Below are 25,221 nucleotides of genomic sequence, written 5' to 3' on the forward strand. Positions count from 1 at the left end.
GTTTGCATCTTGAAGGGGGTAGGAGAGTGGCTGCAGATTGCAGGAAGGCTTCTGTGCAGTGTTGGCTCTGCCATCACTGGAACAAATCTGGATTTATAGCAGAGCATATAGCAGTAGCTGAGGAGCTTTGTAGATGTGTAGTTTCTATATATGACGTATAGAAAGGACATACTGAAGATGAGTTGTAGGCACTAAAAATACACTTGGAACAATGACTTAACCTCTTTGTGCAGGGACAGCTGGGTGTGTTCGGAGTGCTCCGATCAGCACGAGTTAGATGCAGAAGTTCCTCGTCTCCTGCAAGGCAGGCAGCAACATCAGAGCCATTTGTATTGTGTGATGTGTAGATCCGTGAGGTATTCAATGGATTTTATGCGTTTTCCATAAAACAGCATAGTTTGTGTACTGCATTACCTTCTTCTGAAGCGTGAACTTTTCAGATGACCAGTCAAGGTGTTCTAAAATGTGCAGTATTATCAGTAGTTCTATACTAAAAGTTTAGTCCTGATGAAGCCAGGGAGTGCAGAGAAGACACCGGTTTTGAAATACCGAAGTTCTGATGTGCAAAATTATTCAGCAAAATCCTGCCAAGGGGAAAATCCTTCCTGCAGGATCACGTTTGTGAGGAATCACAAAGCTATTTCAGTTGTTTTGAGGGATGCTGATTCATCCCCTCACCTTGGCACGCTCCCCCGCGAGAGCGGCAGCTCACAGCAGGCGGGGAGGCTGCTGCCAGCCAGTGGGGACGGCTGGAGTGAGCCGTCCCCACCACATCCCCTGCCACCTTCCTGCTGAACAGCCCTGCCATGTACCTGATGTCTCGCTTCTGTTAGGCAGGGTGTTGTATTATTCTTCTGTAGGGTGTTGTATTATTTCCATCATCTTTTAATTCCCAAGATGAGACGTTACCGTGCAGTGATTAAGACATACTTAAAAATCATTTTGATGGGTGGTTCCCTTGTTTCATTAAAGGTTTTATAGAGTTCATTTCAAGACTATCATCTTTACCTGTAACAAACTACTCCATATTTGTGGCTAGTTAGTTTATGAACAGGCATGGAGAAGAGATTGCCTTCCCACTAATAGCAGTAGTCCATCCTGGTGCATGGGAAAGGCATAGCTGCCACTACAACAAAATGGAGATGTGACTGTATTCATGAACGCTATAAATAGTTGCTAAACTCAAATTATGAAAAAGAAGTGCGATTTGGGGTGAGTGGGTGAGGTTTCCTCATCTACCCCTTCTCCAGATCGTGGTTCTTTTGGTCCTATTCTGTATGAATGGTCTTGGTCAGATGCAGTATTTGTGTTTGGGGACAGCCCTGGGGACACGGGGCACTGGCGGTCTCTGGGGCCTGGGTGCTGGCTCCATCTGAGGGTGACTGACCCTGCCCGTGCAGCAGCCCCTGCTCCTGCTGAGCTTCGTGGCTTCAGGTGTGGTTGGAGGGACTCTCTTGAGTATCTAGACAAACCGAGCCTTTGTGGAGCCTGGGAACAGCTTTATCAATATGCTGAGCACAATGGCTGCAGTTTGAACTGTTTATTGGTGTTAAAATGGCATCGTTATCACCTGTGATATGTTATATGCAGCTTTTAGGAGACACAGGATCTGCATTCATCTCAGTGTTGCTGTCTACAGTGAGCACATAGTTAAATTATTCTCTGTATTTCTGGAGCCCTAATTGCATTGCAATTAGCTGAGAACTAAAGCAGCTGTAGTGAATGTTTTGCTCTATGTGCTGACATTTTACTTTGTTCTTGTAACTGTCACCTCAGTACTTCTTTCCAAGTGTGGTGTTTGGCATGCAGTAAGTGACCAAGGAGAAGGTTTTGCGTTTTGTTTTGTTTTGGTTTTTTAATCAATAACGTGTGAATACTCTTTAGATTTCAGAAATATTTCATAACATTTTGGCTTTGTTATGAAATACTTCTGTGTAAGTAAGCAGTTATAAAATTGTTACACAGGAAGACTTTATTTCTGCCATGTTTTACATACCAGCATCTCATGTGTGGGAATCCGAACAATTGTAGGAATTTTTCCTGACTAGTGTGAGAACCGTGTTTTGTACAAAACCAGAGTGTATGTGTTCAGAAAGCAAACGTGGGCTGAGGCAGCACACACAACATAACCGAGACCAGCTGCTGTTTCTGTCTCCATAACTAAGGAGCCATTTAAACCCAGCCAGTTCCAACTCTGGAGATCAGTGCAACTTTAGTCTTGTGAATAATAGTACAAATGTACTCCAGCATAAAAAAAGGAAGTAAAATGTTTATTAAGATTATTCCATAGTTCAGAACACCATTATTTCCATGTTTGCATATTATGCAAAGACACATAAAACATTTTGCAGTGTTACCTTTTACTGAGAAATAATTCCATTCCTGGTAACTGTGTGGAGAAACATATTGCATTGTTTTAATCAACAGACCTACAATATAGAAACTAATTTAAGAGATGAGGCACTTCCACACAACCTTAAGACGACTTAGTGGATAGGATGGGTATCAGTCACCTTTTCCCAACATGTAAACTGATTTCTGAGAAGAGGGTTCTAGAGACACAAAGGGAGAATCTAAAAGCGGTAAACAGAGAAGGCTGTTTCTCATTTACCAATGTAAACAGTAAGGGAATAATGAACCAGCATAAAAAGATAAAATTATTAAACGCTTCCAGTTATTTAACCATCTTATTTCTACTGTCTTAGGCTTCTTGCGGGTTGGGGCCCTTCCCTGGAAAAGGTCACTTTCTCCAGAATTCACTGCACAGCTGAGTTTCAGTTCTGGAGAAAAAAGAAGTTGGTATCTGCGCAGGTTCCAGGCTGATAACGCTGCTTTGACAAAGTACCCACTTGTACTGACCTTGGCTGGAACAGAGCTTTGTCATCTCTTAAATGTATGTGTGCTACAGTTCAGGGCTTGTCAAGAGGCAACTTTGCCACTGAATGGGAGATAATATATGGTTTTTTTGAAGTAACTGATACTCTTATGTCCAGTTTCTTCTGGTTGATTATAGTTTCTTGTCACTGTACTGAAATAATTCCTCCTACTCTCAGGTGAAAAGCTTTTTTTTTACTAAATATGCTTCATTATATTCATAGTCCTAATGCTAATTAGTTCCCATTTTTACTGTTCTCTCTACTATTGCTTCTAGCTTGTCCATCTAACACAGCTGTTTGTTTTGAGTGCTGAAAGGGTTCTTCCATCTTCACGGCCAGTACCTGCCATTCAGAACTGGCTCAAGCTGAAATGAAGAAGAGATGAAATCCAGTTAAGTGGTTAGTAAGTAATGAAACAATAGAAGGTAACAAGTGACATGTAATACAAGCCGTTAGATGCTTAATTACAATAAATTTATGAAGGGGAAAAAGCATCACATATATTTATGACATTATCCAAAAGCTGTGGGAAAATGTATTTTAGCATTTTCGATACAGTTTTATCTTAGATATGCTGAACTGAAATAAAGATGTAAAGTTCTTTATGTTTGACAAATTCACACTTAGGAGGAAACGAGCAGCATTATTATTAACGTTTATGGGCTCTGGCTAGTTCAACTATCTGGTGGAAGATCCTTCATGAGAATGAATTTTGAGAAGACAGTGCAGAGGTTGCTCTTACTGACTGTTTTCTCTCTTGTTCTCATGACCTCAGCAGCCTGTCGGTTGCGATGCCTGACTGGCCTGGCTGTTACACGCTCTTTCACAACATCAGACGTAATTCTCCTTACTGCAGTTTGGTCTGGCACACTTCCTTCGCTTTAGTGGCTTCACTTATTTAAACACTTGACTCATGTCTTTCCTCAGCCCTTCAATTTTTTTTCCCCACATAGAGACCTTTGGACTTTTCTCAGCTGGTTCGCAACTTAAATGAAACATGGTGTCCAAAGCTGGATGCATAAAATAAGCCGAGGTTATAAGAATTATTTCTTGTCTTCAATATGTTTGCTCCTGTGTACATCCGCAGTATACTTTTCTTGTCTTATAGTGTGCTTTAATAATGTTACTGTTGTTAGCTGAGCCTGTGAGCCACTGTAATTCCAGTCCCTTTCCTCAGAAGTGGGATAACATAGGCTAGCAGTACTAGTGACTTCAATCTTCTGGCCACGGGGCCATTCTAAAACTCCTGTTTTGAACTGATTATTCAGGCTCAGATTTAACAAAATTTGTCTCTATATTTCATATTCATTATGTTGAAGAGTTTAGATAAATTATTGGAGCTAAAACCACTTGCTGCCTACACCCTGGAGGTGTTTAAAAGGCGTTTAGACGAGGTTCTTAGGGAGATGGTTTAGTGCTAGTTCAATTAGGTTATGGTTGGACTCAATGATCCTGAGGGTCTCTTCCAGATGAAATGATTCTATGATTCTAAGATACTATCCAGCAATTTCATGGCATTCTGCTGCCTACATACATGGTAAACTGAATACATAAGGCAGATAATAACACGAGGCATTATTACCACACATGGGAATGTATGCTTGTGATGCACTTAAAGATATATTGAGTGTTCTTTTTTTCGAGGTTTTTATTTTATGGCTAACACAGTCATCTACAAATACTTGATATTTATTCCATTCTTTATTGGGTGAGAATTCAGCAAATACTTGTAAATATATTTCTTAAGCATACCACAAATGTTCGTAGTCACAAAATCAACCTCTTGAGGTTGAAGTGAGTTTAGAAATGTGAATGAATAACATTTAATTGCATATATTAAATCACCCTGCTTTCTTGTTACTAAGCTGTAGCAAAGGATGGAGCATAAACGGTAGGAGTGTAAACCGAAGTGCTTCATTTCGAGTAAAAGCATAATTGGCTCTTCTTAGAGTAAATGTTGCCATTGCAGTCTTGTAAAAATATAGTTACATCCTAAGTTATTACCTGGGTGAACGTATCAGTAATTAGTTCTCATTCAATGGAAAGATAGAAGCATAGAGAAAATTTCAGAGGAGCTTTTGTCCCCTTATTGTTTTATTCATCTGTATTATGTTATTTCTTAGTTTAGACCAAAAAAAGTAGTTTTGGGGATGTTCTTGGTCATCTTCATCTCTCTTAAGACAGCAATATGTGAACAGCCACTATTAAGTGGTAAACTTACTGTTTATATATCACTTATGTAGCAGTTTGTAGTCAATAAATATAGTTCAAAGAAGACACTGTATGCAGCATATCCTGTAGAAAAGATGTGGGTATACCTAATACAGAAAATGCCAAAATATACAGCTGCTATAATCCTTAGATGGTCATGTGTTCAGATCACTGCAGTGCTTTTGGGTTTTAGGTACTTCTGCTGCCCAGCAGCCACGTGGGACTGGAGTGAGGTAACGCACAAAGGGAATGGCAGCTCTACAGCCGAAATGTGCAGGAACTGCAGTAATAATGCACTTACTCTGAAGATAATAAATGAGGGGACTAAATTTTATTACTAGTAAGTGTTCTTTGGCTGTGGACTTATACAGGTTTTTTCTTTATATAAGAAGAATTATTTCCTAAAAATTCTGCACTTCCCAAGCAATGCAGATGGAGTTAGCAGAACACAACTCCAGTCCCTTTTAGAGCAGGAACTGTCCTATCTGGTTTCTGCAGCAATGTGCAATGCAGCACTGTGTGCACCTCCAGCAAAAAATGTGGGAATTCATAACCAATTTACACAATAACAACAGCAATGGGCAAGGATTGTAATGCCAGCACTACTGCTCTTCTCAGGCTTTTCAGCTTGCTTTCCATTTTTAAGCAGATTCCCGGCATATAGCTATCTGGATGACAGCTGCATTGAAATACAGGTATTGAGAATCTTGAAATTCTAGGTTGTTTAAAGAAGATCGATAGATTTCATTAAAAGAGACTGAAAAGTATATAAATAGGTTACTGAGTCGGTTTACTGTCTATATAATAGGACTTACTGTTAATATGTATCCAAATGCATTATTCAGACCAAAAAAAAAAGATTGAAACAAAAATAATATCTGAGAATTGGAACTCTTAGGGACAGTCACACCAAACTCTGCAAGTATCCTTCTGTGTTAATCTGCAGAGCAAATGAGGAGGAAACAAGAAAGCCATTAGACTGAATGGGATGGGTTACCGTGTGCTGCCAAGGGAACAGCAGAGAGTATAAGATAGACAAGGAGCAAGAAGAATAATTCCAGCAACAGAATCATTTTTGCTCATCCCCATGATCATATTTATTAGTTTTACTTTCTCCTGTGCTCTTGAATAAGACACGCAAGTACTGCAGCGATGCAGTCAGAATATTCAGGATGAAACGAAAGGCAACTCACCACTGAGGAGGCATCTCCACAGGGACGAAATTGCGGTGGCACAGATGCACGAAGGCGGCAGCCGCGCGGCAGGCGGCCCGCAGCTCCTGCGCCCCGCAGCTGTCCGAGCTGCACATGGCGTGGAAGGGCTGGGGGTCCACCTGTAACACAGAGGTGCAGAGGAGCAGGGTGCAGGGGCGGCACACAGCTCCTGCCAATAACCCGCAGGGAACCTGAGTAGTTTGGTCATCTGTGTCTCCCTCCCCCTCCTCGTTAGCACCATTCGCAAATCTTTATTCTCTTCCCTATACTGAGAGGTTTACTTGTAGTTCCAAACTCTAGACCTGCATGTTAAACAGCAGTGCAAAGGCATGCCACTATTTTGTGGATGTCAGGGATCTTAACTTATATTTATGGTGATATAACACCTATTTTTTTCTGTCTGGATTGTTGCTCTGATTACTTCTGAAGCGATCCGCAACTAAACTTCTCTATCCTTGCAACAATTACATGTAGCCCTTTGAAATCTGACATCTGGGTATCCCAACAGTCCTTTTGTCACTGAGGTTATACTTACAACTCTGAAGCAGTTTCTAAGTAGTGAATGTGGCTCTTCAAAAAACACTTTGCAGATGTTTTGCTTGGCTGTAATTGGACATGGCTTCACTTTCTTCTGTACAGGACTGCACTTGTTCACCTGGGTAAACAGAATTACTCAAGCTGGTGGGGTTTTTGTTTTAGTTTTTGTGGGTTTTTCTGGTGTTTGTTTTGGGGTTTTGTAATGGTAGGGTTTTTGTTTGGTTGTTTTTTTTTTTTTTAATCAGTGTAGCGTGAATTCTCCGCATTTCCAGTGTGGGATGGTTTGAAGGAAGGTACAGGCAGCTTGTACACTGCTCTAACATTTATTTTCCATTAATATTGAGAAGTACCTTGCACTCTTCATAAGCAAAAACGTATGCCTCATAAATATTACAGATTACAGACATTATTTCCTTTTCCCATTGATTTTGTTATTCACTGCTAACGCAGTCAGTAGTTGGCTAGTTGTCTTAACTTTTATTCTGTATGGCGCCTCCTGGTAGGGAGTTGCCAGGCTGAGTTTATAGTTTGATCCAGAGCAACTGACTGCTTTTAGTTCAGGTTTCAATACCTGGCCAGATTTAACCTGGTTGTGTTTTCACTTTCTGTATTACGTATAGTTGTGCTAAATCTGCTGCTATATACACCTGCATGTTTTCGTGTTTAGATTATTTTCAGCTGATGGTAAATTAATTAAGGTTCTCTTTGAAGCAAAGAGATATGATGTTACCGGTATAGAAGAGTTACAACAGTTATTTATGATAGCTATAGGAAGACCTTTTATGCAAGTTAATAACTGAATCAGTAGCAGCTAATCCTCAAAAGTCTGAGCAGTTGGTGGTATGGGGATGGAGAGCAACTTTACTGCTTACCAGGTACCACCTGGCTCTGCATTCCAAAAGGATGGGCTCTAAGCAGGAAAACATCCAATGCACTTGGTTCCAACTTAAGTTCCTGTTGCAGAAGCAGCCTCTCTGTTTTACCTTGCTACTTAGGCTCAACGCCCATTTACAGGGAATTGTGTGTGTGTTTTAGCAAATTTACCAACACCTATTCCCTGGTTAAACACTGGAAAACAAATGATATACAGTATGCTGCTGTTTTCACTGTCTGACTTTAGTTCGGCTAAGCCAGACCACTATGTCGGGTGCTCCCTGTTGCGCTCCAGCACCACTGGTGACGCACAGAAAGCGGCTTTCAGCTCGGTACCTGCCAGCTCTGCGTGAACTCCTGCACGTCGTCCGTGAGGGAGCCATTAGGAAGGGTCCACTCGTTTCCAGCTTCATTGTCATTGGTACCAAAAAGCCCAGCTGAAATACCTGGAATGAGATTGGAGGAAAATAGTAGTTGTAATGAGTAGAGAGAGGAAAATTTTAGAAGCTGTGTGTGTGCTCCGATTGTTCCGTACGGCAGAGCTCCGCTGGCCTGCGGCAGAGGAAAGGAGCACCCAGGCATCCATGTAGATTTTTCTCGGGGTGCATTGCAACCTTGTTTGTTGGCTGCTCATTTGCTTCTCCTGACCAGATCAGGACACCGTCTCCATTCTTTGCTAATCTCTAGAACAGTGTGGGGCACAGGGAGAGGAACATATTCCAAGCACACCAAAGACCCTGGAAGCTTTGCTGTCTCCTCTTTTGTGCCCTGGCAGGTCTGACAAGCTCAGCCTGCTGTTGAGCAGTTATTCTCAGACAGGATTTGGGTCTGGGCAGACGGCATCACACCTACCCGCTATTTCTGTCTGCTTCATTGCATTGAACCAACAGAAACTGAGGTAAACACTTGCTGTTCTTTCTGGAATGATACGTACTGTGCTTTATTTGGCAGTAACTGGGAATGCCTGGGGCTGTTTCCAGGGTGTGGGTAAATGAAGTGGGAAAAAGCAAGTGCAAGACAAGCCCCAGGTGAGAACTGCAGGTGATAACTCAGAGATACAGAAACAAGGACAAACAGCTGACAACAGCTGTGTGAGTGATACTCACCATGGTGCCAGCCAGCCAGAGTGACCGTACAGAGATCAAACCGAAAGTCACAGGAGACAGAAACTCCTTCCTGATTAGACACTTCTATTGTGTTGGCTTCGCTCCTTGAATTAGTGCTGTTCTTTTCAAGGGATTGATCCAGTACTTGGCAGTTCTCGTCCATGAAGGAGAAGTTATACATCTTGGCTATCTGGTGTAAAATGAAAATGCGATTTCAAATATGTCACAGTGAAGGTACATGCCAGGCAAGCTCAGTCTGTGTCTGCAGGTGGGGTTGGGTCAATTTTGCTCAGCCCAGACTTAGGGAATAGGAACATGGCTGTGTTAAACTTCTGGAAGAGCAGGAAAGCACAAAGCCTCCCAAGTACACGGAGGCTATGGGGCCAGATTGTTCTCCAGACCTCTCCTAGACTGTGTGAAAGGAAACCTGAGAAGTTCATTGAGCCTCTCTTATTTTACCTACCCAGAGAGCAGAGAAGCAGCCCTTGGGTTAAAAATGTTTTTTTTGTTTTGGAGAGTTATTCCCTGATTAAAAAGTGGTTACTTCCTAACACATCTGAGAGCTGTTCCAGTCTGGTTTGAGCATTTATATATATATTTATATAGATAGGTTTGGTTTTGTTTTGATTGGTAAGTTCTGGTCTGGAAAGGAAGAATGTTTGACTTCCTGTCCTACCTTCAGTCTTGGGTAGATATCGATCACAGTCTGGTTCATCTCCACATACAGTGATCTTGAGTTATTAGCTTCCTCATTTAGTATTACAGTGAAAGTATTGTGAACAAAATCCTTGGCAAGAAGTACGCTGCACTTTGATGCCAAATCATAAATTCTTCCATCAAAAGTCATAAGATGCTTGGTCCCCATTAACATAGCATGATCTAGAGAACAATATTTCAGAAGAAACATCCATGAGTTTTCCACATAGCAGTAAGTGCTGTGCCATTACTTGCATACTGAACATAAACAGCTTCTGGCTGGCATAATCTTAAAATAATTTCTCTTGCTATTATTTCCAGAAAGGAAACAATCAAGTAAGTTGTTTTTCATTATAGATCCACTTGAGTGTCCTGAAACTTTGAGAAACATGAATTAGGATTCAAAACTCATCTTGATGTATAGCCATGCTACCTGGTAGGCATACTTGTAGGTGTGTTTACCCCCCGATATACACATTATACATTTTATGCACAAAACAGCAATAATATTAACTGTCTAAAAAAAAAGAAAATACCCTGCCAAAGCAGATCATCAAACAGTCGCAGTCCAGGAACCTGCTGATGTGTCACTCAGACTGCTTGGGCACTAGGACTGACCTCCAGCACCCTCCTTTGTGCTGCCTACTGGGAGGAAACCATGAAAATGGCTCTTTCTAGAAAAGCTGTTATCCATAAGGGACAGCTGGGCCCACCAACAGTCTTCTAGCATTTGCATTTAGCAATGCTTTTGCAGGTCATGCTGTGCCTGAAGATTTGGTGGGGCTGAGCTTTTTCATCCTAGGGTCAACAGAGGCGGTGTCACTGGTTTCAAGGGATGGACAAGACCCAGGGCCACCAGGTACGACTGGCACCGAACCACAGCGTTGCCTCCCAAGAGCACACAGATGAGATGGATAAATGCCTCCTGCTGATTTCTACTCTCAACACAAAAAAGTGTCAAGAGTTGGAAAATGTGCATGAATATTAAGTAGAGGGGTATTTACTGCATGTCAGCTTCAGAAAAAAAGTTGCCACTGTACAGGCAATTACTGTTTTACAAGAAAGACTATATGTAAAGTTTGTAGGAAAATTATTACTTAGCGATCATCTCTATTTAAACTACTATTCCAAATCTGTTTTGTAAAATTCAGAAGTCAGTGGAAACAGACCCAGTTACAAACCAAAGCAGCACTCCGAAAGGGCTTACATTCAAAGGGACTCTCCATCATCCGCTGTTTGAATCTGTAATACTCTGCAACTACATTGATGTTGTAGAGGTCTTGGAAAGGCCTCATTAGCTTTTCTTCAATGAGATAATTAGTGACATTTGCCAGATCCAGGGAGCGGTCTGCTGTAGGAAGCACTGGCAGTTTGACTGCCACTGAACAGTTCCTGTACAACACAAACAAAAGAGCATGTGCCTTATCTGCTCAGCTGATAAAAGGCGGTTGCTTTATTATGAGAAATGGGGAAGTGAAATATTCATAAGAACTGCCGTCTGGTTAGAGTGGCGAAACAAAGATACACAGCAGCTAAGACCTGCAGTAACCCATGACGGCCATATATGGCCTGTTACTGTCACTGCTGGTCTCTGTGCTGCCAAGTAGCTTTTTGATGTGCAGCCTGTACTGGTTGCCATCAAAAATGAACATTATGGCATTATGTGATGTGCCCCAAGCAAAGATTGGTCAGGTGGTTGTTCAAACCCCTCAGCACACAAGCTGAAATGAAGACTAACAATGCACTACCCAGCAGCAGGGATCCTGCAAAAACCCACACTTACCTGGCTGAGAAACTGTAAAGATTGAGTAAGGGCTTCCGGATCTTGCTCACGGCTCTAGAAACCACGGCCTCTGCCCACCTGAGCATCTGCTGTGTCACCTGTTGGAGAGCCAGAGGAGGAGATCACAGACTGCGTTCAGCACAGGGCTTCAGGGCAGGGGCAGTATTTGGTCATGAGATCTAAATCAACAGTCAGTGAAATACCGCTTCAGGCCCTCTTGCATTTGTCACTTGCCTGACAGCATCTTGTCATTTAGAGGTTAAAAGATGAGTCACTATAGCAACAAATAATGGACAGAAATGCATCCTTCCTAAAATAAAATTACTGAAATTATAGCAATACTTCACTGAGTTAACATGCGTCAGTAGCTTGCAAAGGATTGATCTCTTTGTTAATATATATTGGTGTAATAATATATCCTTTATGCTTTGCTTTTCTACTAGAAGAGCCCAAAGCCATTTGTACGTTATTTATTGGCATCACAATCCTGTCTCTATGGAAGAAAAGCAAAAGCTACAGGAATGACAAATTACTACTGCTGTGATTTCAATCCAAACTGGTAAAAACAACCTTTCCTCCAGCTGGAAAAGTCCTGCTTTCAAAGCAGGACAAACAATTCAAGAACAGTAAATTAGCTGTGCACAAACTTGTTATATGGAAAAATGATCACACCAATTCCCTAAACAAAAATATTTAACAGTTTTTGTGTATCCATAGTTCAAAGCTGAGACTTAAATTTGTAAGCCTTATTTTCAAACCATTAAATATGGAAAATCGAGTTATACTGACCATATCCAAGCCTGCTTTGACACCCTTTAATGCCATCTGCATTGGCTCCATCAGCCACACATCTTTCACAACCGTGGGTAAAAAAGCCTGGATTTTCCTCATGTACTCTTCTGTCTTCTCTTGCCAAACTTCATCCAGTGGCTTTGAGGTTACATCATAGTAAGCGTCCTTCAAGGTTGTTAATGGCTCTGAAGCAAACACATCCCATGAAACAAACCTCAGGCAGCGTGTTAGGAAGCGGCTGGCTGGCTGTTTATTTGGTTGTTTCCCCACAGCTCCCAGCACACAGAACACACAGAACAGAACCGCAGCTTGGTTTTCATGCCATCAGGTGCGTTTCACAGCTGTGTGCATGGGCACCGTCTTACGGAAACCTGAAAGAGGCATTTAGCTACAGCCCTGATCCACTCGTGTGCCTTATTATAAATACATTGCTGCTTTCCAAAATAGACACAAGGAATGCTCTGCGGTGTGCCACCAACAGAGCTCCTCAGCTCAACTGCTCAAGGAATAACAGGACAGTTTGGTCACAACTGATTTCAAACACAGTATATCAAATAAATCTCATTTTTGAATGGGAAGAATCCAGAGGTAAGTGGCCTAAAGTGAGGTTTTAATCTTGGGAGAGCTGAAGGTTCTCTCAGCTAATTGCAGCTGACCACATTTCTCAGTGGTTTCAATACGGGCCATAGGCCAGTGAATTGGTGACTGCTGGACAGACTTGGGAGAAAGAGATGAAGTGAAATCCAATTAGTACAAGCATTCAAAACTCAAGGATGGCTTTGAACAGCCCTTGGGGAGGAAATGCTTGCAGGGAACTGTGAGCAGAAACGCTTCAGCTCAGCAATTTGGGCTCTGTTCTCATGCGCTGGACCCCAGGCTCCCGTGTCCAAGGGAATGCCTCTCCAGCAATCCCATGAGAAAGGTGGTTACACCGAGGTTACTTAGAGCTTATTGCATCATGGCTCTCACTCTGTAAACTAAGAGCCAAGGTCAGCAACTTTTGTTAGATCAAAATAGAAACATTTGTGCTATTCAGCATCTATTATACTCCATTTTCTTTTGCCCTGCACTGACATTGTCCTTATTCTCCTTGCTTTGCGTGATTTTGCTTACTTTGCAATTCATTCTGCATTTGCTGGACAGTGTCTTGAACTTTATGGAGGTAAAGCGGGAGCCTGCTTCTCAGGATCTGCCTGGTTCCGCTTTGCTTCCACCCCTGGGCGACAGCTCTGGCCACGCTGTGGAGGAATCCTGCAGCCTTGTGCAAGGCTGTCGAAGGCCAGGCAGCTGCTTCAGCCAGAAAATCAACCTGCTGCACCTACAGTGGTTCCCAAAAAAACAAATACCAAAATACATAGTGATCACAGCCAAAGCTTTGACTCCATTCCAAGGCAATTCTGAACTCCTCAGTGTTGGTGCAGATATAGGAGCTTTACCAGGAAATGTGCTTTTTGCCAATGTATGAATTGCAGGTTAGCACAGGATGAAGCATTTAAAGGTGTGAGCAAAACAAAATGACTGTATGCAATATAATGAGTTTTAATTAATGATGTACAGATACTTACTGATCTCTTCAATCTCCACATATATCCGTCAAACTTCTTCATCTTCTCCAGCAGTTTGGTTTTCAGAAGGCTCCCAATTTCATTAAGTTTGTGCTGTGAGAAGATGAATAAAAGCCTTGAATTTATGAGTTAGAATTGCTTGTGCTGGGTCCAAATCGCTCAAAGTCTGTACTAGTTTAAACATCAGCAAAGATCCGCAGTGGCCTCCCATTGCTACAGGGAAATGACGTCAGTGTTATTCAGTGGTTCAAAATGGGAACAGAAGAGTCTAAGGATAAAACACCAAAAGGCCTCCAAGTATGTGAAACCCTTCTAGAAGCAAAAGCACTTTCAGGGATTCTAATTGCAGTTTTGTAACCGATGTGCTGAGCTGCCCTGGCCCACCACTGCTGCTCTTGCTTTCCCCACCCTCTTCAGAACATCTACTCTTTAGGAGAGGGTCCTGTAATTTCTATGATTTCTAGGTATGGCTGAACCTTTTAATTCTCACCATGACATCTTCTCACACCAAAGTGAAAAACAATGTTTAAAAACTGCATAATTCCCCCTTTTGGCCGGTTACTCACCAAAAGTCACACATGAAGTCTACCTGAGAGGTGCTCCAGCAAACTGAAAAGATTAAACAATATGCTGGAAAAATCACACTGCAATTAACTAGAGCTGCAGGGTCTCACCTCAGTCTTAAGAACTGGATCTCCACATCCGTGGGCCAGAAAACTCAGGCTTCCATTAACAGCTGCGAGAGTCATTTGTCCCATGTTTTCTTGCCTTTCACCATTGATGCTGAGGTAGGTATTGATGGTTGCCATCTGTTGCCCATCTGTACAAGCGCTGAATTCCATTCCTTCTTCCAAATCCCCTTAGAGAATGAAAAGAGAGAGCTTGGCTTACAGGAACAACACTGAGAGACATTGTTTCAAAGCCAGCTCTTTCATTAGGTGATGAGTCAGTGGCTGAGTGTGTTAGGTGTTGGTGAGAAAAACCAAACCAAGCCAAACCAAAAAACCTAAAGGAGATAAACAGGAGAAAATGAGATCAATGTCAGTGTGTGATTCTTCTCTTGTGTGGCTTGAGAATGATTGACAAATACTGATATGCTACTTGAAGCACTAGATTAATCTAAATAATTCACTCAGTCATAGTGATTTACAGGCTTTTTTGTGCTTTAGTCTTTCACTGTCCCTTGTTGCTGATGTTTCAGAACTGCTTAGACCATAAATGAAGGTGTCAGTCACACGTTCACACATCACACATAAGCTGTTTCTGCCCAAGTACTGATCAGCATAAGCAGAAATGGTTGGCAAAGTGCACACAGAATCTGGGTTGAGCGAGTTGAGCTGAATCATTTCTACAAACTTCTGACTTCAGTAATTCAGAAGCTAATGGTCTTAATCTCAAATGCATCACAGCACGTACAAGTGAGGCCATGGACCCGAGAGAACTTCCCCTGCACAAGCGTGCAGTGGTGAATCCGTAACTGCGAGTAACACGAGTTTCAGACAACTGTCACGCCACCAAATCTACCTGGTTTGCACAGAAATGTAGCCAAAAGGTGGATGAGTCACAACAGAAAGTGCTTGCAGCAGGTCTCATTCCATCAAACTTCAGTCATCTAAAAGTTTGGCACAGTCCGGTTCCCTCTGTTGTCAGTCAGAACTGAGAGAATCCCCTGCAGAGAGCGATTCCCCACATCCTATATTTCATATACAGGTTTCAGCATGGGGCCATCAGCCTCCTTCCCTTCATTGGAATTGGAATGTAACAATTCTCTTAAATGAGGCACAAAACTTTAGGATGGCTAAATCAAAATGAATCCTACGTTTGATCACTATCTATTATAATCCCCCCCTGGCTAGTAATCATTCAAATGTCTCCCAAGCTGACCTTTGTATAACAAGCTTTGAGCTTCAGCTTTTCATTATTTGAAAGATCATGGCTGGAACTGCCATGAAGCTGAGCTAGCTTGGCACCAGAGACACAGACCCTTTCTGCCCACCTCTTCATACCAGTGACAGCTGTGACTCATGGAATCTGTCCAACGTACCTCAAGTTGGACAGGACCCACAGGATCACCAAGTCCAACTCCCTGCTCCTTACAGGACCAGCTAAAACCAAATCATCCGACTGTCAGAGTTGTCTGGGAAGGTACATACCTTTCAAATACCCCATGTAGCACTGAAAACACTCCTTTCCTTTCGAAGCAGCTACTTTTACTTTCTCTTTCTGATCCATAATCCCCTCCACCAGGATCTGGCTCTGAACGGATGAGGAAGCAGCAGTTCCTGTCAGGCCCAGCCAAATATCTTCAAAGGCTCTGAACTGCGGCCATAAAGGAAAAACATTTATTCAAAGCCACCACACAGAATTAATGAATGTTCAGAGATGAGGCTCAAATATCAGTGCTCCCCAGGGAAAGGTAAGTGGGGAGGAAAATGTTTCCCAAGGCTTGTGCACGACACAGGAGTTACGCTCTCCAGAGAGCCACAGGCATCGGGAGCATTGGTCATGAGCCGAAGGACCGGACAGCACGAGGCTGTGGACAAAATGTCAATGGTAGCAGGGAATAGAAACAGACTCTGTGTTCCCTGTGAGGCTGCTTTTTTGTGCCGTGTATTCCAAAACAAAGAACAGAGACAGCTGATACTTCTTTCATCTCCTTTCTAAAAAGGGATGGAAAAATAATTTAGTATTTGTCTTAGCCTGTTACTAATTAAATCATCGCTTTGTTAAGGGGTGGCCTGCTGTCTCATTTAATTATGACTGACCACCCACATTGCTCCTAATTAAGGGTTTGGATGGTGCTGACCATACTAGTTTTCTGTCTCACTCTGTTTGCCACTATCAGCTTCTCCACCTTATTCATTTCACAGAAATTTAAGAGCAAATGGCAAATAGAGGGGGAGAGAAAAAGGAGATTTGCCTCAGGATGAGCATCGTATTAGCTGTTCTGTGCCTTTCTTAAGGCCATTTTTTTTCCTGGCAAATGATGCTTTGTGTGAGTCCCACATTCTGTTTCCTTTTTTTTTCCTTTGTTATGGTGTAAAAACACATGCCTCACCAAACAGAGCAGTCGTGCTGAAGATGGTGAGCTATAATAACACACAGCCTCTTAAAACTTATATACTCCAGTTGATACACAGTTACCGTATTTGTCCCTGAGCTCTGCAGATAACTAATGTTGGTGTCTTCCTTTCTCTCCTGATCACACTGCGTGCGCATTGCAGAACTGCTCCTTTAAAAACACAACTACACAAACTAGGAGTATTTTGTGTTGCCTGGCTGCACCTGATCAGTTTGCAGGACAGTTGGCATCAGGCCTTTAGAAACAAAACCCCAAAACCCAGTGCCACGGAAATAAAATAAAAACTCACTTCAATTTCCAAAGAATAGTTCTTCACGGCAGCTGTGCTCTGATTTTTTAGGGATACTCCAATCAACCCCTCATCTCTCCCATGGCCAGCAAGGTGGAATCTGCCCTCCGATTGCAAAATGATGTCATCTTTGTTGAGCTGGTGTTTTCCAGAAAAAACAATTACCTAAGTATGAACAAAAAAGGTATTAAAGCTTAATTCTTCCAAAGAAATAGGCTCTGCATAAAGCAGTGAGAGGCTGTACAATGTTTGCATTCTCATGAAATTACACAATGAAGCGATGAACGAAACTTGTACTTTCAGAAAGCAGCACATCCTCCTTCTCACAGCATGGTCTTCATTACACCTTCAGGTTCTGGGGTGTAACAAAGCGTCTTCAGTGACAACAGCTGCAATATATTTTATTCAAACACGTGCATTTTTCTTTGCTCTTACACTCCCCACCTACTCCAGCCAGGCATTTGGAAGGATGCCTTTGAAGAAAAGGATCCAAAAGGATAAAGAGGCACCTGATTTTGAAGTGACCTCATGTATATTTTAGCATTATAAACAGCCTCTAACACATCTTGGTCCTACAAAAAGTTTTCACTGGCATCAAACTCTGGCTGCTGTTGCCCATTGCTAACGAGGTGTGTGGAAGCAAACGAGGAATCCAGCTGAGATGCGTAATAGCCACAGAGGACTGGGAAGAGACCACATTTATGACAAGTTCCATGCTTTATGCTTGTTGTGAATATTAATGGGCAACTCGGGGGTCCAATGTGCACCTAAGGAAGATCATGGATGGGTCTTTGGTTTCTGTGTGTAATATAAAAATAAATGACAACTAGAAGGTTACGCTAAGGTCCAAAAATTTATCACTAACAGCAAAGCAGCCATAAAAACCAGTAAACTTTTACCTACAGGGGAAGGAAAGCACTCGTATTCCTCTCTAGTTTCCTTTTTGATCCCTTATGAGCCTGTTTTCATGTTCTTCAGGAAGAGGAAATTAAAAGACCTTTGAGAGAGGAGTAGGAAAGCAAGAACACGGAGGAAGGGGGAATGTTTATGGTTGTAACAGGACCTATAGAATATCCTACAGTGGCAAACACAACCGTTCTGCCTCAGCCAAGTAAATGACACTGTTTTTTACAGTACCTTAAGTTACAGAGTATGGCAATTCTTGTGAAAAGTTGCAGCTGAGGAAAACTGCATCTCCAAATCAGTAATTACATTTAAAGTGAAGTAGGTTCAATGTGTTTATGTGAGACTTACATTTGGAAGGTCACAGAACTCCAAGCTCACGTAGTAGTCCAGGAAAGATGAGTAGTTTGTTTCTGTTTTACCCAGAATCTTCTGTTTGGTGCATGAGGTCAGGAAAATATTTTCCAGAACAGCTTCTAACTGCAATTTATCAGGATACAAGAAGTGATTCCTCTGCAATGAACCAAGAAAACGAAGTTAAAACATGGCAACAGAATCTCAGACACTCCTCTGTGTCCCATCCCAGCTCTCAGCCCCATCCTGTCCCCATTCTGTCTTTTTTTATTCTGGTAGCTTTAGGGTTTTAATGTAACATTTCCAAAATGTAGCATTTCCACTCACAATGATTTGGCTTATCAGCAGAGTTTCTGGTCCCTGTCCTACAGAATTAACTCAACAGTTTTCCAAATTAAAGTGCATAAGTGAGGCCTCTAGCTTGTAAAAATTCATTTTTTCTTAATTATGCTACATTTAGCTTTCTTCCTGTGCACAGAGATATGTAAAAGGCAAAATGAAATAATGGTATTTCCCAGAAAGTGGCACTCTACAGGAGCTTTCTTAAAATCCACTCAAACTTCCATATAAAACGAAATAAATTCCCATCTATTAAGAGCATCTCCCATAAAAATGGTGAGTTAACAGATACAACCACCTTCTCTTACCTCATATGTTAGATTGTGTTTTAATTTTTTGTCATCCCAGTTCAGATCTAGGTATTCGCTAAACAGTGCTGATCTTTGCTCCAGAGACCCACATGCGTGCATGTGTTCTACACTCAACACTCTCTGAAGCTGGAAGAGAGAAACATTAAGGCATTAAGTAATTTTCTAAAAACTGTGTTTGGCATATGCCAGAGAAGTATGTTTTCTGGGTGAAACTACATGTTTGTGAGAAGCCCTGAAAGGTCTATATATCCATAAGAGACTCTACTGAGAAACCCGAGGGGTTGCTGATTCTGTCCTGAGGAAAAGCTGCATCCCAAATACAACTAGATCTGGCAACATGAAACAGAATTCTTCACAGCTTGTATTTTTCTTCCTCTGAGACATGAGAAGGTTGACTTGAAGTAAAAGGTTTTTATATCACAACAAGTGCAGAAAAAAATCATTCTGTGAGACTCAAACCCAGAAATCTCACTACACCCATCCCTTCTTAGACTCCAAGACTCATACCTGACCCGAAGTGAGTGTCACACAGCCAGCCCAGGCGGTGACGTTCCTCTTGGACTTGTCCTGCAGGGTCAGTCGGATGTCCGCAGGCTGCCCGCCATTCCCTGCCAGCTGCAGCTGCAACCACAAGAGAAGGATTTGGCCAGGGAAGCAAGACTAGAACCAGCAGAAGAGCCCGCAGGGTGATGGAGCAGAATGATCCCCACCCAGTGGAGAAAAAAAGAATTGAACCATGTTACAACGCTATGGAACTGCAGGCGGCCTGGAAGCTCAAGGCCTCAGGCAAACATGCAGGGAAACCGCACTTTCACAACCAAGGCAACAGAAGTCCCGATATCTCCTCTGGAAGCTGCACGCACAGCAATTAACAACATCAGTGGAATAATGACGCTACAAGAGAACTCCTCTGAATACAACACTTGAGACACATTGACTACGTAGTGAAACACCCTGAGAGCACTCTGTGGCACCACTAAGTACCAAAAAGGCTCCAGATGAACAAACAGAACACGGCGGAGTTTGCACAGCTTATTACTGAGCAGAAACTCTCCAGCCCCAGCAGCTGGAGTGCCTGGTGCACGCAGTGCATTTTCAGACAGAAAATATTCTGTAGTCTTTGATCTTGAAGGATGATTTGTGGAATTCTTCCTCTTTTTCTCATACACGCTTTGCAAGTGCACCTCACAATGGTATTTTAAAGCCTTTCAAGTCTCATGTATTTTTACACTTGTGTTGCAATTTCCTATATACTCCAAAAATGGAGAATTTTTGCAGAATGGGAGTTTGTTCATCACTTTGTGGAATACATTTGCCACATTTTCAACATTCTCATTGCTAGGCTGGCTCATGCACTTATGGTTCTTACCATCCAAAACAGGTCAGTGCTAAAATGTGCAGACAGATGCTGCCAGCTAGCAAGTTATGCTTAGAAAGGGAAACAACACTGGTGGTTTGGACACAAGGAGCCCTTGGTGCTCTTTACGTTCTTCAGGACAGTACCTGGTTCTGCAGTCCTTTGAGATGAAAGGTACGCTAACAGTAAATACAGTACTACGGCTTTGGATTCTGCAGCCTCTTCATGATCTCACCTGCTGATTGTACTTCCTGCCTCTTTGTTCTGACAGGGCACGGACCTCCAGTTGCTTCAGGGTGTAGTTAAAGGGGTGGGCAACAGTGGCTCTGAACCTTGTAACCTCTCTTCCAAACTTCAGAGAAGATGACACAGATATCTGATACATATCAACAGATGCAAAAGGAAGTTCTAAAGTAAATGTTGGAATTTTAGCACTTTTCAAAGAAATTAAGAAATTCTAATTATTTTTGCAGATACATTGATGTTTCTGCATGGTAACATATTTTATACATTGTCTTTTGTCTTTATTCAGAGAAAAATGTAATACTCAGCCAAGGTGCTGCATTTCAGACACACAAAGATGGCAGAGTTAGTTCAAGGCGGACAGCTTCGGTATTTAACCACATTTGGAAGTCAATTTAACCAAAGTCCTCCTAGTTCTTTTTTGCTATTTTTAAAAAATAATGCTGACTTAAAGAAAAACAAAAACTGGTTTAAACTGTGCCAAAGCTGTCATTCTCACTCATAAAGAGGATAATGAAATAATGAAATACAAAAGAGTTTCAATGGAATCAGTAATGCTGAAAATGTGAAGGACAGGTATGTGTCACTTCTGCGCGGGTAAACACAGCACATCCGTGCAACAGAGAGGCTCTTCATCCTGCTCAAAATCTAAGAGAGATGAATAAGTGTGAGGTTATTTCTTCCTTTGCTTTATTCTTCCCATCTACTCTCAAAAGCTGCCTTAAGAGTCTGAGAGTGTTGGGAATGGCCTTTATCTGGTGCTTTGAGCCACAGGCCATTGCCTTTGGTTATGCAGCAACATGTGGGGTCACTGCAAACAAAACAAAACACATGGCCTGAAAATACTTCAAACAAGAATACTGGCTGCTCATCTTTCATAATCATAACGTTTTGTATATCCAAAGAGAACAGTTTACCTCCTACTTGAATTCCCTGGCTTGCTTAATGCCTTTTTTTTTTTTAAAGAAAACAAACAAAAAACCCCCACTTGATATTCTTGTGATTCTCCTGACATGCTCTGGGCTGCTGTACCTGCTCCTTCTCATTCCACATGACAGTAAGATCATCCCGGTGACTGCGTGCCGAATGTTTCACATGTAAGTTGACCCTGGAATGCCACGGGAAAGGGATGGAGAGAGGGTGGAATAGTTCCACTATAAGGAAAAAAAAAGCAAGTGAGTCTTCCCCACCACAAATCGTGACTGTTCATTTTCTGATGCAGGCACAGGACGTGTTCTCCCACAGGCAGCAGGGCAACCGCTGCTTCCCGGAGGAAACATGGTCTTTGCTCACACACATCACCCCCCACAACAACCACAATGACTTCAGTGGGATGATTTCTGCCAAACATGAAGAAATGTAAGGGAAAACAGGAGTCCTTTATTTCCCAGCAAAACAGTAATTACCTGCAAAGATCAAAAGACTGATATCTACACCCAAAGAAACTTCCAGCAAGACAGCCAGGAAAAAAAAAACTTTCTGAAGCTGAGATAACCCTGCACTAGAAGAGGAACAGCTTACAACTCTCATATAGCTGTGTGCAGTTATTTTCAGATAATGCAGCCTTAAAATAAGGGTTTAGCACCTCAAGGTGGCAGCCGGCATGACCAGAGCTCCCTGCAGTACCCAGTGCAGCACAATAACAGAATTTACTACGATTTTTTAAAAAACCTCAGAAATGGGTGACATTAAAATAACAAAAAAATAAAATTAAATCCATGAGGGACAAAAACACACAAAGGAAGAAGAAAACAGAAAAATAAACAAAAATGAACTTCAGCCAAAATGTTTTTATACTCCAAATTCAAAGGGACACTTGGGCAACATTCAGAAAAAATGTTATTTGTGGGATGTGTCTGTTTGTACGTCTAGTGCAGTGACTGAAGGACAAATCTGTGTGTGGGTCACCTCAAAACCTGTTCCTTCTATCAACTGTGAGAGGTTTGCATTTATTATGAGCCACCCTGACCACTGGGTCCCTCCCAGCCAGGATCCCAGCGCTGTGCCTAGAAAGAAAGTAGCTGCAATACTTGAGCTGTTTACCAATGGTGTCTAGTCCAAAACTAGTTCCTAGGTTTCCTTTGCTCTTCATTAAATACTCAAAAGCAAATATAAAAATAAACCCAAATGTTTCATATAATCCAGAACACTTCTGAAATTTGTTGTAAAATAACACTGGACATTTTAAATTGTTGATGACTTCACTCTGGCCAAACTTTTCCCTGGCACTACTGAAGTTTATTTAAGCTTTACATTCCATGTCCAGAAAGCAGAAACAGTGTTCTGAAATTGATGTTTCTAACAGCCAGAGTCATCATGATTTTAAAGCAAATAAGATCTTAGAAGATTTATGTGGTTTAGTTTATTTCCTAGTCTGCTATCAACACCGGCAAAAGAGTTGAGAAACCCACCCTGAACATCGTGAGCTCCGAGCAGCCTTGGGAAGAGCCCAGTGTAAGTGCCTGTGACCTTCAGCTCTTTGCCGTCCCCTAGAGCGATGTGCCTCAGCACACGTGTTCTGTTGCCTCTCTGGTAAACAGTCAGGAACACAAGCTGCCTTGGAAGAATTTTTAACTAAAAACAAAAGAGGGCGAACATATTAAATTCCAAGTTGTCTGAAAAGTTTAAAACCTAAGTGTGTAATTTTGATAATGTAAAGTCCTATGGGATCTAGCTTTAGCAATGCATTTATAAAAGGTAGAGTACAATGATACCCTAAAGCCCACCGCTTTTGTACAAGCAGCAATTAGTTTCTACTTGACTTCACTTCTACAGTAAGTCATTACACATAATGGAACATAGATACAAAAATTAGTATCCCCTTTACACTAGTCTTTCCTTATTATATATTTTGATTTTCTGCTTTTCTGTGTCATTGAATAATTCTTACAACAAGAGCCCCACTATAACATAATAAATCCAGCAGGTAGCACAAACGATAGTATCTATTTGTGACATATTTTCTTCCTGATTTAGAAAAACCATTATGTGTGGTACTTGCATAATAAAAATTGACAATTGGTCAGTTTGTAATATATTATTTATTTCCTATATATCCTATATATGTGCTTTGTCTATAGGAGCAAACCAACCAGTTTATACCATTGGACACCCAACTAATGTACAGTCAAATGTTTGCTCACGCTACTGGAGAAATCGAGGGCAAAGCACCTCACAGTGACTGAGGCTGCATTTGACCTTCACTGTCTGGCGGGCACCACCCTCAACGCCGTGCTCTAGAAATGTCACAGCCATGCTCTAGAATGTCACAGCTTTTGCCGTCTGAGCTGGTGATACCAACCTGGGACATGGTCTGGATTATTTCAATGACATTAGTGTAGCTGGTTCCAGTGAGAGTTAGCTTGGCTGTCACATTGAAATCCCTCTTTTCCATCCTGAGGAAGAGTTTGCCTTTTGCTTCACTCATATCATAATTTACCTTTTCAAGTTCCCATAAAATAAAATTATTTTTTTTAAAAAGAAGAAGAAATAAAAGAGAGAGAAAGATAAAATAATTATTGTGCTCACATTCTTCGTACAGTATGTTAAATTATGGTCCTGAGGACCTAAGAGGGATCTGATTTTCCCTTACATTCACATTATAAAGGGCATGGCTACAAAACAGCATAAACTGAATAACATGCATAAGAAATTAGTTTTTACATGAGCAGGAGTAACTGTGCTGCATTTAACTGACAAATAACCCCCTTCATCTTCCTTGCATATCCTTGCTGTTGGGTATTTCTGCACTGCAAACAGCCAATATCCAGAACCTACTTGTGCCCAGTCTCTCTTTTCTTAGCAGCCAGAATAATAAAAACCGTTCCTGAGAGGCATCTACTAGAAGTCACAATTAATGCAGAGTCAAACGGAATAAATCCTTTCCAGTAGGTTGAGACTGTTAGCACCTTTGAAAACATGAACATCCTCAATAACAACAAGGTCAGAGATACTAGTACGAGAAATAATGCAGCTTGATTCCTAAAATACTAAACGAGTCCAATTTGCAATGATGTATGTGATGATAACTTGCAGCCAGTTACCTTAGAAGAGAGTTCTGCTGCACTGGGGAAGTGCTGTAGGAAGGGATGAGTCTGGAGTGCTTTTATATTCAGCTCTTCACTAGAGGGAAGAAATACACTTTTGTTCAACAGTATTTCAAGTCCGCTCTCGGTGACGGCACAAGTTATCCGAGAAACCTCGGAGTCTGCCACAGCTTTTAGAGCTATAAACTGCAGTAACTCGCACTGCACGTGCACCCAGCCCACATTATTTGATGCATTCACACAAAGGTAAAGGAGAACAAACGGAAGAGTCACCTCTGACCTCCATGGAAAGCCTGTGCATGCACCCCGGGATGAATGTGGCCCAGTGGATCAGAAATTACTTCAGCTAGTCATTTAGTAGCCATAGGAAGTGCGTTAGCTTTTAAAAAAATGTGATAGGTATTTTGGAATCTGACTTTGCAAGCATTGTCATGGCTTCCAGACTTAGAATTTACAATTCATAGTGAGTTCAACCTACAAGACTTTTCAGTGCAAAGGTCTTTTGCTGGAAACTTAAGAAATATCTGAATACCCCAAGACTGAAAATATTATGCCTCTTAAACACCCTCAAAAGGCTACAGTTTTGTTTGTAAGGTATACCAAATATTTCTGTTCAGACACTTTTGAAGTAAAGAATTACTCCA

General features: G+C 41.7%; 2 protein-coding genes across 3 annotated transcripts; both read right to left on the reverse strand.

The window, feature by feature from the left end:
* Positions 1–2,371: 2,371 nt before the first annotated feature.
* On the reverse strand, positions 2,372–15,285 carry LOC308046488 (uncharacterized protein). Its single transcript, XM_080354342.1, has 13 exons — positions 15,178–15,285; positions 14,328–14,512; positions 13,654–13,746; positions 13,202–13,406; positions 12,086–12,273; positions 11,297–11,394; positions 10,721–10,905; positions 9,494–9,696; positions 8,818–9,007; positions 8,048–8,157; positions 6,837–6,956; positions 6,281–6,420; positions 2,372–3,241 (listed from the first exon to the last, which is right to left on the reverse strand). Exons 2-13 carry the CDS (start codon positions 14,493–14,495, stop codon positions 3,226–3,228), a joined length of 1,716 nt encoding a protein of 571 aa, XP_080210468.1. The 5' UTR covers positions 14,496–14,512; positions 15,178–15,285; the 3' UTR covers positions 2,372–3,225.
* On the reverse strand, positions 15,183–23,883 carry LOC308046489 (uncharacterized protein). 2 transcript variants are annotated; one of them, XM_080354344.1, is made up of 10 exons: positions 23,833–23,883; positions 22,943–23,105; positions 21,564–21,685; positions 20,524–20,664; positions 19,439–19,552; positions 18,929–19,057; positions 18,279–18,440; positions 17,025–17,189; positions 15,807–15,972; positions 15,183–15,322 (listed from the first exon to the last, which is right to left on the reverse strand). In XM_080354344.1, the coding sequence occupies exons 1-10, from the start codon at positions 23,839–23,841 to the stop codon at positions 15,300–15,302; spliced, it is 1,194 nt and encodes a 397-aa protein (XP_080210470.1). In that variant the 5' UTR covers positions 23,842–23,883; the 3' UTR covers positions 15,183–15,299. The 2 variants fall into 2 exon arrangements, with proteins under 2 accessions (XP_080210470.1, XP_080210469.1); XM_080354343.1 differs by having other exon boundaries at positions 15,183–15,346.
* Between the last annotated feature and the right edge of the window lie 1,338 nt (positions 23,884–25,221).

This window comes from Nesoenas mayeri (genome assembly GCF_963082525.1).
Source record: "Nesoenas mayeri genome assembly, chromosome: 15".
Taxonomy (NCBI): Eukaryota; Metazoa; Chordata; class Aves; order Columbiformes; family Columbidae; genus Nesoenas; species Nesoenas mayeri.

Bases quoted from the DNA above. Each gene is read 5' to 3' on its own strand.
- LOC308046489 (XM_080354343.1), bottom strand. The intron at 19,058-19,438 runs GTATGAGTCTTG...TCTCTCTTCCAG, and splicing joins TGACACTCACTTCGGGTCAG to CTTCAGAGAGTGTTGAGTGT. The intron at 15,973-17,024 runs GTGAGTTTTTAT...TTATGGCCGCAG, and splicing joins ACTATTCTTTGGAAATTGAA to TTCAGAGCCTTTGAAGATAT.
- LOC308046488 (XM_080354342.1), bottom strand. From the start codon at position 14,495: ATGGAATTCAGCGCTTGTACAGATGGGCAACAGATGGCAACCATCAAT. The intron at 12,274-13,201 runs GTAAGCAAAATC...TGTTTGCTTCAG, and splicing joins AATGCAGAATGAATTGCAAA to AGCCATTAACAACCTTGAAG. The intron at 6,421-6,836 runs GTAAGTATAACC...TCTGTGTTACAG, and splicing joins TTAGAAACTGCTTCAGAGTT to GTGGACCCCCAGCCCTTCCA.